The sequence below is a fragment of the Entelurus aequoreus genome, linkage group LG27 (genome assembly GCF_033978785.1).
Source record: "Entelurus aequoreus isolate RoL-2023_Sb linkage group LG27, RoL_Eaeq_v1.1, whole genome shotgun sequence".
In the NCBI taxonomy this organism is placed as follows: Eukaryota; Metazoa; Chordata; class Actinopteri; order Syngnathiformes; family Syngnathidae; genus Entelurus; species Entelurus aequoreus.
This window is the reverse complement of record NC_084757.1, coordinates 28,149,169-28,164,364: the sequence shown is the minus strand read 5'-3', so window position 1 is coordinate 28,164,364 and position 15,196 is coordinate 28,149,169. Positions and strand designations below refer to the sequence as shown.

General features: G+C 37.1%; 1 protein-coding gene across 3 annotated transcripts in view; it reads left to right on the top strand.

Annotated features, from left to right (window-relative positions):
• The window catches only part of eps15 (epidermal growth factor receptor pathway substrate 15), a 73,418-nt gene that overhangs the window by 42,152 nt on the left and 16,070 nt on the right, over nt 1-15,196 (top strand). The window contains exons 13-23 of one of the 3 annotated variants that reach the window (XM_062039303.1): nt 822-894; nt 2,467-2,658; nt 4,735-4,932; nt 5,012-5,416; nt 5,486-5,566; nt 5,913-6,060; nt 6,132-6,176; nt 6,250-6,653; nt 6,730-6,799; nt 6,870-6,940; nt 12,741-12,828. In XM_062039303.1, coding sequence (XP_061895287.1) covers nt 822-894; nt 2,467-2,658; nt 4,735-4,932; nt 5,012-5,416; nt 5,486-5,566; nt 5,913-6,060; nt 6,132-6,176; nt 6,250-6,653; nt 6,730-6,799; nt 6,870-6,940; nt 12,741-12,828 — 1,775 coding nt within the window. Of the gene's footprint in view, nt 1-821; nt 895-2,466; nt 2,659-4,734; nt 4,933-5,011; nt 5,417-5,485; nt 5,567-5,912; nt 6,061-6,131; nt 6,177-6,249; nt 6,654-6,729; nt 6,800-6,869; nt 6,941-12,692; nt 12,829-15,196 lie in introns of all 3 variants that reach the window. The other 2 variants (XM_062039301.1, XM_062039302.1) reach the window with 2 other exon arrangements.

Below are 15,196 nucleotides of genomic sequence, written 5' to 3'. Positions count from 1 at the left end.
ATTTACATGATAGTTGAGTGCTTAAAAAGATCGTTATTCGAACTGCTTTTATTAAGATGGAATAAAAGCTCAGCAGAAAAAAGACGGTAGAGAGATAGTCTAAAGCCACTTTCATTGGAGACTTTCGTCAAACATGTCAAGTCTTTTCTCATACCATTCACACATTTACAATTATAGCGCGTAAATCCGGTCCAACCAACAAAACGTAAAATCGTCTTACAATCTTCTTTTGAGCTTTGTCAAAGATGTTTTGTAATGTTATTCTGTAATATTTCTGCCTAAATAAATGTTTTCTGGCAGATTTAAATAAATTGTATTGTAATAGCAACGGCGATATGAAGGAGGTAAAGTATCTTTGAACAAGTCAGCCTTTTGTATATTTTTACAAATAGTACTCCCAAACTAAATAGGCAGAAGCGCGACACACACACTTTCTTGTCTCCTTCTTTGCTCTCACTGAGACTTGGTCTAATACAGCACGTATGCCTGCCACTGCCGTCTGCAGTTCCTGCAGTGCCTCTTCATCCTTAGCATTCCGAGTCTCGGCCTGATTTGCGTTTCGATCGCACACACTCATCGCTGTGGATTTGATTTGAGTGGTCATAGTTATCCAGGACAGCAGGTGGAAGCGAGGCTCAGGCACTGCAGGGTGTTCAACAGAGCCAGGTGGGCTTCAATCAATCAATCAATATACGTTTATTTATATAGCCCTTAATCACTAGTGTCTCAAAGGGCTGCACAATCCACAACGACATCCTCGACTCAAATGGTAATTTACCCTTTTTGTCTTCAGTGGCTAATCTGTTGTGCTGGATCCCCAGGGAAAAAATCACAGTGGAAGAGGAAATCAAGGAGAATGAAGAGGCTATCCGTGAGCGCAGCAGCGAGGTCCAGGTAAGACGCCATTTTTTCTTTTAAGGATTAATTTTTATTTTCTTGCATACCAGGTGTTTGAGTATTACTTATTTCTACTGTTCAGGGAAGGGCAAATAAGTTTTGATGTGGCTGATTTTGTTGAAATAGTAATACAGTAGGAGTCTAGATGCTCTGAGCCTCATGAAATAATACTTTTTTTTGGGAAATGACTGCTTCATGAGACAGTTATCTCTCTCAAAAAATATTTTTTTTCAAGATACTATTGCATTGATTTTCTTAAGATACACTATTTATTTTGTTGTATTTGTTACTAATTATTTTATTGATACCTGCACATGCAGAACTCTTAGCTTGTGAGAATTTATTTTTGATGGATATGCATATGATGTCGTATTTGTTTTATGTCAGATATACACATTTAGATGTTTCCAACTTTGTGAAATTTGCTCTTTACAATGAAGCATACAGTATATACTGTATTTACATAAGATAATAAGATAATCTAACAGATACAATGATTAAACTACATAGTTAATTTCAAGATCAAGATGTATATCAGGATTCTTCTTCCATGTATGTTGTAAACACTTTGGGTTTGTAATATAGGTAATATTAGTAGACTGTTCGACTTCTTTGCATAATCTATTCCATAATTTAACTCCACAAGGTTTTAAATGTTGTACATGCATACAAATGTTATAAGTTAAATTTGTCACAAAGGTTATAATGTTCCTCTTCTTTTGTTGAGAAATATTGTTGTACATTGGGTAGTGTATAATCTTATCTGTTTGCAAATGCACCAAAATCATTAATTGTCAGTATTTTTTTTTTCAACTTTTGTAGTTATTTCCATATATTTATACGCAATAACTTAAGATGTGGTAACACTGGCAAGCAGTGGATGATGTGGAGGGATTTTTGGTGCAGAAAATAGTTTAACACATCCATAAATAGCAAATACATAAATGTCCTTCCTTTTTCTTTGTATTTGTCTATCTATCTATCCATTTATACAGTTATCTTTACTTTGACATTAAAAATAAGCTTTTTTCAAATTCTTAAAAGAGAGCCAAATCAGATTGACCGTGATTTCATTTGTAGAAGCAATTGAAGGCTGAAATATCTAAGGGAGCGGAGGACACTTTTTCAAGGCAGTGTATATTTACTTATTTATTGAAATCAATCAATCAATCAAGCTTTATTTCAGACTCCATCGTCCAAGTGGACATACAATTACATACAGTACATAAAACAAACAAAATACAGTATAAAAGGCATTATCACATAATAAAAACAGTGCCTGTGCATATTCAGCAAAAGGCATCTGATAAATAAATACAAGCAGCAATAAAAATAAAAATAAAAATAAATATATATACAATATATACTTTAAAAATGTGCCTACACATTCTATAAAAGGCACAGATACCAGTGTTTTCCATATATACGATTGGTACCTAACACCTAGGATTGGTTATCTGTATAATGAGATCATTTTCAAATTTAACATCAGTTTTCTCAGGGTGGCGTAGAAGGTATTTATGCCTAAATCACAAAATAATATTAATTTTCGTTTGTTGATGTCCACAGGACTTGCAGGATGAGGTGGCAAGAGAGAGCAAGGATCTGCATCAACTCCAGACTCAGCGTCAGAAGATCCAGGAGGCTTTGGAGGAGCTGGACCAACAGAAGGTCTCCCTGGAGGAGCAGTTGGCTTACATCCGCAAACAGACCAACCAAGAGACCCAACTGGTGGGTCTGGCAGAAATCCCTGAAAACCGAGTAGGCAAAAGAAATATTAATATTAATACATGTTTTAGTCTACACTTTTTTCGACCAACAACAGAATTCCAAAATTTTAGGATGGATTGCCTATGGAAATGTTGTTTATCGCCCCCAAAAAAGCATTAAACCACAAATCAAACTTTTTTATCTGACTTACTACAGCAAAAAACTATCGACATTGTTATTGGGTCGTTAGCCTGCAGTCGTCATGCAGTACCACATTATAATAGCAGTAAAACGCCAATAATGTATTGACCTGAATACAAGGCCATGTCTACATGAACATGCTTTCTAAAACACAAATTTCCCCTACTCCAGTTAAAAAAGCAACTATAAAGAAGAATGGTGATATTTTCAGATTGGTGCCTATTACGACGAGCACAGTAACACGGTTATTTTTGGGAGGGCTAAGTAACATCATATCTAATAAAAATTACAATTGGAATTGCAATATTTGACCAATTGTGGTGTCAGCTCTACCATGACTGAGAACTGTTGCTGAGATTAAGAAAACACTGCTTGCTAAATAATGTATATATTACTTATGTTTTTATTTTGTCAAGTAATTAAAGCAGACATATTTGTTTCATGACACAAATAGTCACCATGAGCAATATTAAAGCTCTTGTAGGCAATTGGAATGCATACAAGATGATTTCAATGTAATATTGGCACACTGTTTTTTTGTACAGTTGTTTATATTATAAAAATATTTGCTTTGTAATAATAATAACAGATTACATAATGGCTGTGTATATGCAGCATGGTTGCACGAGATCTAAACATTTGCACTCCAACAGAGTAAACTTCCAAAGTCTAAATGTATTGAAAAAACGATAAATGTAATAATTTCTCTAAACTCATAACATGATTTTATGTAATGAAATATGGTGCAGCAATCCATATTTTTTGGCCTTAGGTCTTACAAATACTTTTTACTGTGTGGCCACACACAAAGTTGAACAGGAACCTCCTGACATGTTTATACATTGCTATTATTCAATTAATAATTAGCAAAATAAACTATAATTCAATGACCAACTATAATATAACTGCATTTAAAATATAACTACATCAATACAGCTCTATATATTGATATTCCGGTTTTAACAAATAAATACAAATTAATCCAGAATTAGAGGAATGCTTCTACATCATGTAATACACAGTATGTGTTGCTATGTATTTTATTATGCATACAGTATGTTTTGTTTTATGAGTATGAGCTTTTTTTTGTGGTGACACCATCGGGCTTCGCTTATTCCTGCGTCTGAAATACTTTGCGGAAGCTCTACGGATGGTCAAAAGGGTGCATAGGAATACGCGGCCTTTTTCGCATTTAATTTTTCTATAAATACCAATGTTACGGTGAAAGTTAGTATGTACATTTCACCTCTGTTGATGTAACTTTTTTGTGCGCAGCAGAGATATAGTTGTGACGGAGACTCACTGTAAATAGTCTCAAAGGTTCTTAGCAAGAGACTCACTGTAAATAGTATCAAAGGTTCTTAGCAATCAGCAAATAATGCACATTTTAAGATAATGAAGAGTCATCAAACTGTCCCTGAGCTAAAAAATACATATTTTCACAAATTTTACCGATATTGAAAACATGACTTAAAAAGAAAATCTCTTTTTGTGGCCTAAAAATATGTTTTTAAATAGTTTATGAAAAATGAGTTATATTCAGGGTCATCTTACATCTGGTAAAAAAAAAAGTCATCTATATTAAACTACCGGTACAAACACATTCCTGTCAATATTCGAAATACATTGGATAAGCTTTTTCTGAAGGTTTGCTGGTTTTGGCTTTTTTTTTTTTTTACTTTAAACTTTTTTTTGTAATTGTTTTTGTAAACTGGTCTAATGGATTACATCCGCAGTGTTTCAGATCACGTCTATTAACACACACAGGTGATTGCGGCCCATGTGGATGCCTAACAATGGCAGGCCTCTAAACGTTGAAAGGTTGCATAGTTTTTTGTGCTTACCCTTTTTACAGACATCTTTATTTATTGTAGTAAAGTTATGTGCCAATTAAAGTTAACTCTTGACACTCATTGACTTTCTCAGATTTCATCGCTGCAGTCAGAGCACAAGGAGCAGGAGCAAAGAATAAATCATTACGAGGAGGAGTTGGTCCAGGCTAGAGAAGAGCTTCTGGCTTTGCAGCAGGAGAGCAGAAGGTTGCAGGAGAAGGTCCAAGCTGCTCAGGAGCAACTCACACCTTTGCAGGAATCTGTGCGTGACTCTTTCACACAAGTGTCCCAGGTCAGGTTGAAACATCATGTATTTTTACTCTCTACATATATCGTTTCGCTTTTAATATATAATCCTCTCTGATGTTCAGGTTCAACAGAAACTGGACGACCTTCAGGTGGAGGAGAGGTCGGTGTCGGCTCAGCTGAGCTGGAAGAGAGCTCTTGAAGACAATTCTCCCGTCATGGTCAATGGATCACCAGGGCCCATGCCAAAGCGGAATCACAGAGAACCATTACAGGAGGACCTCTGTCAGGAGGACCAACTTCAAGGGCTAAAAGAAGATAAAACTGTTGATGGATCACACAAACAGAAAGAACTCTCAGAACAAACAGAGAAAGTAGTGAATGAAGAAAAACAGGAAGAGAAGGAGGACACGCAACCCAAGACACCAGAAGAGGAAAAACAGCAACCTGATGCCCTGGATGACCTCATGAATAGTTTAGCCTCTTCTGAGATGTACACCCTCACTAAACCCCAGGAGAAAAGTGACAATGTATGAAACATTATTCCGTCAACAAGATGTCTAAATGTTTTGGTAACGCATCTTCTTTGACATCTATAGGAATACTATAATCTTTCACCTGACATCTCCTCAGAAGTCCAAGATGATGTGGCACAGTCATCCAACACAAACCAATCAAAGGTAAATAAGGGGTATAATAAATTGATTGATTTATTTTAGAAATGGCCTCTATCATATGGAATTTAATCAAGTTAATATTTGAAAAACAAGACTATGTTGTGTACCTCTTGTAACAATTGATAGTATTGAGCAGCAACCAACAGAGGGTGCTTTTTATCTAAGTTCCCAAAAGACGACTATTGAAATTCAAACAGAATGTGTATACAATCACAGAGCAAATCTGCAGAAGCAGGCAGCAGGACCTTTTTACATTAAAAAAGTAATGTCAAGTATTGCAATACTATACAAGAAAGACTGATGGCAAAGTTAGCTATTTGGTTAGTTGGTCATTGCCTCTATTCAACAGGTTGTGATACCAGAACCAGAGGTTAAACAGAAACCTACAGAGCCTCCAGAAATCAAAGCATTCTCCTTGTCAACACAAGTTGGTCCTCCTTGCTCAGTGCCAGCCCTGCCTGAGATGGACTTCTTTGATTCAGACCCGTTCACCGATCGTAAGCTTTATTCAATAATTAACATGTGGCTAGTCTGTGCATGTTTGAAAATATGACATTTGTTTTTGTAGATGATCCATTTAAAAACGATCTGTTTGGAAAAACGGATGTTGCAAGTGAGTTCTCAGAGGTGATGATGAGCGGAAAGACTAGTTTAAGGAAATAAATAATAATAATGTTTTTTTGTAGAATCGGATCCATTTGGAGGAGATCCTTTTAAAGGATCAGACCCTTTTGCTGCTGATGGTTTCTTCACACAATCCACCAGCAGCCACGTGCCCACGGAAGACCCCTTTGCCGGCTCAACTGACCCATTTGTTAGCACTACTGGTGTGCCAGAACCAGACCTATTTGCAGCCAAGCGCAACGACCCTCCTCCAGCAACGACAGAAGAGCCGGACCCTTTTACTTCTCAACGTACAAATGTAACTCTACCAGCCACACATCCATTCAAATCTGAAAGCAACGACACGGACAAATTGGATCCGTTCTGTCACAAGTTGAACTCCATCGTAGTGGCGGATCCGTTTGGTTCTGAATATGGAGGGAAAGATCCGTTTAACAGTTCTCCACCAACTGCTAGGCTGGTATTGGTGAGTCCCCTCTGAGATTTACCGGGCATATTAGTTTAGTTCACTATGTAACAGTTGTTTAAATGTATGTTTTTAGGACAACACAGCATCAGCCAATGATCCTTTTGCTCCAGGTGGTACCACGGGAAGCGCCAACTCAGACCCCGGTAAGACCGATACTAAATACCCGATATGGCATAGTATCACTAATGTAAATATGCCTCTGTATAATTTTAGATCCATTTGCCGCAGTGTTTGGGAATGAGTCGTTTGGAGGGGGCTTTGCAGATTTCAGTGCACTTGCAAAGGTAATACAAATTTGTCTTGTCATGTCACTCAAATGAAAGCTTGATATGCAGGACAAATATTACATGTTAAACACCTTCTGACAGTATGGGTAATGAAACTGTAATTTACGCAACGACACAGTTGTGCTCTTATTCACAAACCTTTGAAATCCAAGAGATGTTCAGTTAGAGACAGTGTGGTCATCTGCAAACATACTTTTCTATATATCTTTTTAAATTTTATTTCTAATATTTTATGTATTTTTATTGTTAGGCTTGCTGACAGGCACATAATGAATGGCCCACTAAATTATTATATAATGTATTTAGTTTTTTTTTTATGTTCTACACTAATTTTAATTAAAATGCAGGTGCCTTTTAAAATGTACTGTTTTATTTGCTTTACACAGTGAAAATATAATGCAACTGAGTCAAGTATAGGGTAATACAGTTTAGGGCTGCACGATTTTGAGAAAAAACCTATTAGCGATTTTTCTCTTGCGACTGCGATTCTATTTGCGATTTTTTTATTTTATACATAAAACTGCGAAAATAACAATTGAAGGAAGAAATTTTACTTTTAGATTGTCAATCAACATATTGTAAACTTAAGGTGCCACACATTAAAACAATATGCATTTATTTACATTATAAAATATTTGGCTTTATGCAGAAGACGCAGAGCTTTTGTCTACATCATGCTCTTTAACTGAAGAAATCCATCCATCCATCCATCCATTTTCTACCGCTTATTCCCTTCGGGGTCGCGGGGGGCGCTGGAGTCTATCTCAGCTACAATCGGGCGGAAGGCGGGGTACACCCTGGACAAGTCGCCACCTCATCGCAGGGCCAACACAGATAGACAACATTCACACTCACATTCACACACTAGGGCCAATTTTTTAGTGTAATAATCGATAAAAACTATACAGTGTTTTCTAATGTGTTATCATATTATATATTATTAATGCAAGTATTAATTTCAAAGGATGTACACTTATTTCTCAGTGCTATAGAATTGTTTTCCATTGTACTGTAACTGGAAGGTAAATAACTTGATAAATAGAATTTTTTTCCCCAGTTGGAAATATGAGGTTGGATGTTGTGTTTTTCTTTATTGCTATGGCGTGATCACTGCATATTTGCTTATTCGTCCGTGTTGATGGGCTCATATCGCCCATCCGATTTGAAGTTGAAATATTCCCACAGCGGGACATTAGGCTTTATAATCTTATTTTTTTCATCCTAATTGTGTTACTCTGCGGCACTTCTCCCTTCTCACACGCCGAGACAAAGATTGTGAATCAGTAAAAAGAGGGGTCCCTCTGTTAATTTTGTTCTACATTTAAATAAACGCGCTCAGGTGCTGAGAGCGATCCACCATGCAAAGCATGGTGTATACTCTGGCGTTGGGTAGCTTGCGTAGGCGACGCCATCGTCCCCCCGCCCCCTGTATAGCCTCCCGCGTAGCTGGACAATGCAGAGCGCAGAGCTGTGATTGGTCAGTTTTTGCCAGGAGGGTCCCTGAACACAGGCGAACAGACTTTGTGCTTGAAATGCACAAATGTGTATGAAATAAAACAACAGTGATTAAACATTTGCATGAAAACTGATATTGTGTACTTAATATCTCGGTGCGCTCTGAAAATAATTGCTGAATGTGTGTTTTTCAGTTTATTGTGTTATTGTTGCGTCCAGAAGAAGTCACAAAGTGAAAGTACGACACTTAAGTTTTATTACAAATCTTGTGCTGACAGGTTCAATTCCGACACATATTCTTTCTCATGCACTCTCGTCTTTTTCTCTAAAACACAACATTTCTCATTCTCCGTCAATAATCTTTCAAGCACGGTATATTTACAAACATTTTTGAACTTTGAACATGATCAGAGAGATAAACTCCAGCATGTCGTTAACTTAAATGGTGATTCAACAGTTTAGTTTATTTACGTTACATGTTGGGTCTCTCTTGTCCCATGTCCCGAACGGCCAAATATTGTTGCAAATAATAACGTCTTCTGCTTCAACTCATTCACAAGTTGCGCAGTCCATCTTCACAAAGGTTTATAAGTAAAATGTCCATTAAAAATAACCTGATTATTCTGAATGATTAGTTTCAGTGTAGACAAAGTTGTCGATGTAGTGGTTCAGTGGTTGTATGCAGTGACTCTTCACAGGACGGAATACGCAGTATCTATGCAGCTGGGATAGGCTCCAGCTCCCCCCGCGACCCCGAAAGGGACAAGCGGTAGAAAATGGATGCAAGGATAGTCTGTAGTTGCTCCTTCTGGAGACACTGACCCTTAGTGTTTTGGAAGGGAATTACAAGTTTGGCACCACCCCCCACGGAAGAACTATAAGACGCCGTCGGGGGCGACACAAGCTACGCAAGAGTATATTCCAGCCTTAAGACGTCTTTCTTCCTGTTTGAAGCGAGAGACGAACAAACGCTAGACTCAACAATTCTTCTTTTCATTTTTATACCCTCTTGCTCCGGTCCAGCTGGAACAAACAATAATATAAATCCATTTAATAAAGTCAGATACAAATAAGGCAACAAGAGAAGTATCTCACACTTCTCTTTTGTAATGTAAATATGTACAACAAATATGGGCATATACATCAACAATATGATTTGCCTGAGTAGCTGGACAGGACACAAATCAAAAAAATCAAAAAAAGGCTCAACAATTCTGATTGCCGCACATGTCTGTCACTCAAATGCTGGTAACAGTGGAGGAAAATACAATAAAAAACCTTAGCCTCTTGTGTTTATTTACCACACTAATTAAAACCTCAATGTCGATACGATTTTGATTAATAGTGCAGTCCTAGTATAGTTTAACAATATGTTTATTGTTAATATGTATCATGGAAAACTATAACTACAAAAGACATTAGACACATATAGACACAAGAGATGTTACGATTGACAGTAGTAATGATACACTGCGGTAAAACTCCTAACAGTTAGTATTACTGTTTTAAATTACATTTATCGTAACAGCGTAATTGATAACTGCACGGGCACTTCTGCACAGGTGATACAGCTCATTTACTGATAAAGGAAGCTAGCACGCTAATAGATAACTTTCTTAAATGTTAACGTGAATGCAAGAGGCATTAATGTCTTTCCTCATAAGCTAATACTTGTATAAACACATTGAAGCTACTGAATTGTGCACATTGAACTTTCAGGCTGTGCTCATTCTGCGTTTATTGGTAAAACACTCTGAAGCCTTTAAAAATTAGAATAGAAGAAGATAGACATGTTCAAACACTCAAATAACAATACTGTGGCCCTTTAAAAGGGCTGTTTGCAACTTCCACACAGTTGCATTTTTTAAAACAAAAGATATACCAAGAACACTATTCGCTAGGTTATGTTACCTGTAATGGGTTAACAGAACACATATATTTTAAAACTTTCTATATTTTTGAGAATTACCAAGTTTATGTTCTAAAAAATGTTACTGGCCCCCAAAAATGATTGGTGTTTATGGCTGTCACTCACCCTGTCTCGTCAACATGTACATACAAAAGCAGTCCAAAAAAAGTAATGAACAGTTTGCAGCCATGTTGTTGTTAAGACAGAAGGTACACCCAAAACTGATGCGCGTGCACGTGTTACATACATACGTAGTTACGTCATTACGTCCTGGAAGGCGTAAGAGGGAAGGATATAAAGCTTAAAATACAATGGAAAGTTAGCGCCCTCTAGGCATCTCTGGAAATGCTGCAAACAGCCCTTTTAAGAAGTAAGAATAATATTTAGTGTTTCTTTTGCCAAGAAGTGGTTATGATGCAGTTTATTCTAAACATGTATACAGTTAAAATGTAATACATCACATATTTCCTTTTTTCCCCCCCTTACAGCATGTCCGAAAAAGAGTTGGAGGAAGCTTATCTTAATAATCTTACCCCTTTTTGTCTCATAGCAGTTATTAACGCATTTGTTTGTACTCATTTTCAAACACCACAGTGGTAAATGAAGAAATGAGTAAATACATAAATGAAAGGACAATGTGTAAGTAAATAATTATTAAATACCGGTACATAAACAATAAATACAGTTCTCATGAATACATTGTTAAGTAATGTATGGTTCTCATCGTGAGATGAGTAAGATTATCAAATTTTTTAAAAGGTTTCAAGATGTTTATCAAGATTCTTTTTCTTCGTACTTTATAAACACTCTTGAGTTTGAACAGTTTCTTAAACTGGATAATATTAGTATATTGTTTGACTTCTTTGCTTAATCATTTCTGTAATTGAATTCCACATACTGATATGCTAAAGGTCTTAATTGTTGTATGTGCATACAAATGTTTTAAACAAGATTTTTCTCTGTCATATTTCTCCTCTTTTGTGAAGAATAATTGTTGTACATTCTTGGGTAGCAAATTAATTTGCTTGTAGATAATTTAAGCTGTTGGAAATGCACCAAGTCAATGAATTTTAATATTTTTAAAGGGTTTGTATGTTCTCGATAGCTAACGTTATGTATTATTCTAACTGACCTCTTTTGTAACACGGTTAGTGACTGAAGTGTACTTTTGTCACTAACCGTGGTTAAAATAATTTCTGTATATGTACTTTTTGAGTACAATACCACAATGATAATGATAACCGTGATAATTCTGTTCAATCACTGTGATATGAAATGATCATGTGGCATAGTTTTAATACTGCTCATTCATTGCTACACTACAACTCGAGCTAATAATGCCAACGTATTATTCACACATTACTAATTTACAGTTATTACTTACCGTTTCATTGTCTCCTCCATTGCCATAAATGATAGTCACCAAACACACCATTAAAAGTAGGTTTTCGGAAAATCCATCTTTTTGTGAAAGTTTGTGGGAAGCAGGACTTTTCTTAGCACACACAAGAAGAGAGATTTCTTCTGAGTTGAAGGTGCATTGCCACAAATCATAAAAATGAAAGGAAAAGCACTTATTACTTCAGATGGGGCTGAAAGTTTTTGTTGTGACTTTTGCTGGTTAAAACAACCAATAACAGGGCATTTAAGTTTTTTGTGTCGTACCTCGTTTGGACTACAAATGCTCGAACGATAAACAAAGTGGCGGATTCACACACAGACCTTTAAGCCTTTACCACATATAGCGATATACGCAGATGTCACAGGTCTGAAAAACGTCACAGGGCTGACAAATTCCAAACGAACCTTTTGGAGGACGTGTAGGAAGGCAAGCTTGTTTTATAGATATCTCTACAATGCCTCCACGGTTGGATTTCAATTTTTCCGGATTTATGCAGATTCCAAATACATATAAACTGGTACCAAAAGGTTAGAAAAGTTGGTTTTGCATAATATATTATCTTTAATTTTGCAGGTGTGTCTAATGTTGTCACTTGTGAGTGTTTATGCTTTTGAAAGTTACTGACAGTGAACGAAGCACATTTTCTTGCTTAGATGTGATATTGTGCTATTCACCGGTTGATATGCAACTGGGGTTAGGCTGATTGGCAACACTAAATTGTCCCTAGTGTGTGAGTGTGAGTGATGTGTGTATTTCTGTTGGCCCTGCGATGAGGTGGAACCTTGTCCAGGGTGTACCCTGCCTTCCGCTCGAATGCAATTGGGATAGGCTTCACAAATAGATGGATGGATGGATGTTCAGCTTTGTTGTCAATCTTGCCTCAATAAATGAGTCAGGGGAATCAAGACTGAGTTTGCTTGAGCCTGTGACTATAGAGTAAATTGAACCATGTTATATGTGTATTTTTTTCTTTATTGTACCAGTCAAATTGTGCTGATCAGTTTGGCATCAACAATAAGAACTTGTTCCAGGACGACAGCCAGTCTGCAAATGCTGATGTTCCCCCAGCCCTACCCCCCAAAACGGGTACGCCAACTAGACCACCCCCTCCACCTCCAGGTCAGTGTCAGGTCTTGGAATGGAATTGCACATCACAGCTTCTAACTCTCATTTGATAATATTCTTTTCCCACTGTATGGTATCGAGTTGATCGTCATACCAGCATAAACACAATGTCCTGAAATTTAGTAACCGAGATCCCACATTTAGCCCTATGAGTACCACACGATAATATGTACCAGAGGTTTGAAGTAAATCAATGTATTGTAAATGTAATCTCAAATTTTTAATCTCAAATCCAAGTCAAATCTCAAGACAAGACAGGTCAAGTAAAGTCTTGTGTAAGTACGAGACAGGTCGACTTAGTATTTTTGAGTCCTTCCATGTCATGGACACTGTTAGGTCATTACTGTAGCTAAAATAATATCACTTTTCAAAACCTTAAACCATTTTACTGTATTTAACATACATCTAATAGGCATATGCCAGAGGTCGGCAACCCAAAATGTTGAAAGAGCCATATTGGACCACAAATACAAAAAAGTAATCTGTCTGGAGCCGCAAAAAATTAAAAGTCTTATACAAACCCCGTTTCTATATGAGTTGGGAAATTGTGTTACATGTAAATATAAACCTAATACAATGATTTGCAAATCATTTTCAACCCATATTCAGTTGAATATGCTACAAAGACAACATATTTGATGTTCAAACTGATAAACATATTTTTTTTTGCAAATAATCATTAACTTTAGAATTTGATGCCAGCAACACGTGACAAAGAAGTTGGGAAAGGTGGCAATAAATACTGATAAAGTTGAGGAATGCTCATCAAACACTTATTTGGAACTTCCCACAGGTGAACAGGCAAATTGGGAACAGGTGGGTGCTATGACTGGGTATAAAAGTAGATTCCATGAAATGCTCAGTCATTCACAAACAAGGATGGGGCGAGGGTCACCACTTTGTCAACAAATGCGTGAGCAAATTGTTGAACAGTTTAAGAAAAACCTTTCTCAACCAGCTATTGCAAGGAATTTAGGGATTTCACCATCTACGGTCCGTAATATCATCAAAGGGTTCAGAGAATCTGGGGAAATCACTGCACGTAAGCAGCTAAGCCCGTGACCTTCGATCCCTCAGGCTGTACTGCATCAACAAGCGACATCAGTGTGTAAAGGATATCACCACATGGGCTCAGGAACACTTCAGAAACCCATTTTCAGTAACTACAGTTGGTCGCTACATCTGTAAGTGCAAGTTAAAACACTTCTATGCAAGGCGAAAACCGTTTATCAACAACACCCAGAAACGCCGTCGGCTTTGCTCGGCCTGAGCTCATCTAAGATGGACTGATACAAAGTGGAAAAGTGTTCTGTGGTCTGACGAGTCCACATTTCAAATTGTTTTTGGAAACTATGGACGTCGTGTCCTCCGGACCAAAGAGGAAAAGAACCATCCGGATTGTTATAGGCGCAAAGTTGAAAAGCCAGCATCTGTGATGGTATGGGGGTGTATTAGTGCCCAAAACATGGGTAACTTACACATCTGTGAAGGCGCCATTAATGCTGAAAGGCACATACAGGTTTTGGAGCAACATGTGTTGCCATCCAAGCAACGTTACCATGGACGCCCCTGCTTATTTCAGCAAGACAATACCAAAACACGTGTTACATCAACGTGGCTTCATAGTAAAAGAGTGCGGGTACTAGACTGGCCTGCCTGTAGTCCAGACCTGTCCCCCATTGAAAATGTGTGGCGCATTATGTAGCCTAAAATACCACAACGGAGACCCCCGGACTGTTGAACAACTTAAGCTGTACATCAAGCAAGAATGGGAAAGAATTCCACCTGAGAAGCTTAAAAAATGTGTCTCCTTAGTTCCCAAACGTTTACTGAGTGTTGTTAAAAGGAAAGGCCATGTAACACAGTGGTGAACATGCCCTTTCCCAACTACTTTGGCATGTGTTGCAGCCATGAAATTCCAAGTTAATAATTATTATTTGCAACAAAAAAAAAATGTATAAGTTTGAACATCAAATATCTTGTCTTTGTAGTGCATTCAATTGAATATGGGCTGAAAAGGATTTGCAAATCATTGTATTCCGTTTATATTTACATCTAACACAATTTCCCAACTCATATGGAAACAGGGTTTGTATAAGTGTTATTATGAAGACAACACATGAGCTAAGTGGCTAATAAGCTATATTAGCCTACTATCAAAATTACTTTAAAAGTCTTATGTGTTATAATGAAGACAACACATGTTGTAAGTGTCTATATTAGCTACATTAGCCTACTATCAAAATGAATATGTGTCGCAGGCTGACGCAAATCTTCGTTGACAGAAATGTTGAAATTTAATATTTATTCTACACATTTTCACAACATTGGAAAACATTAGTAAAACTTCTCAGAGGGTGAG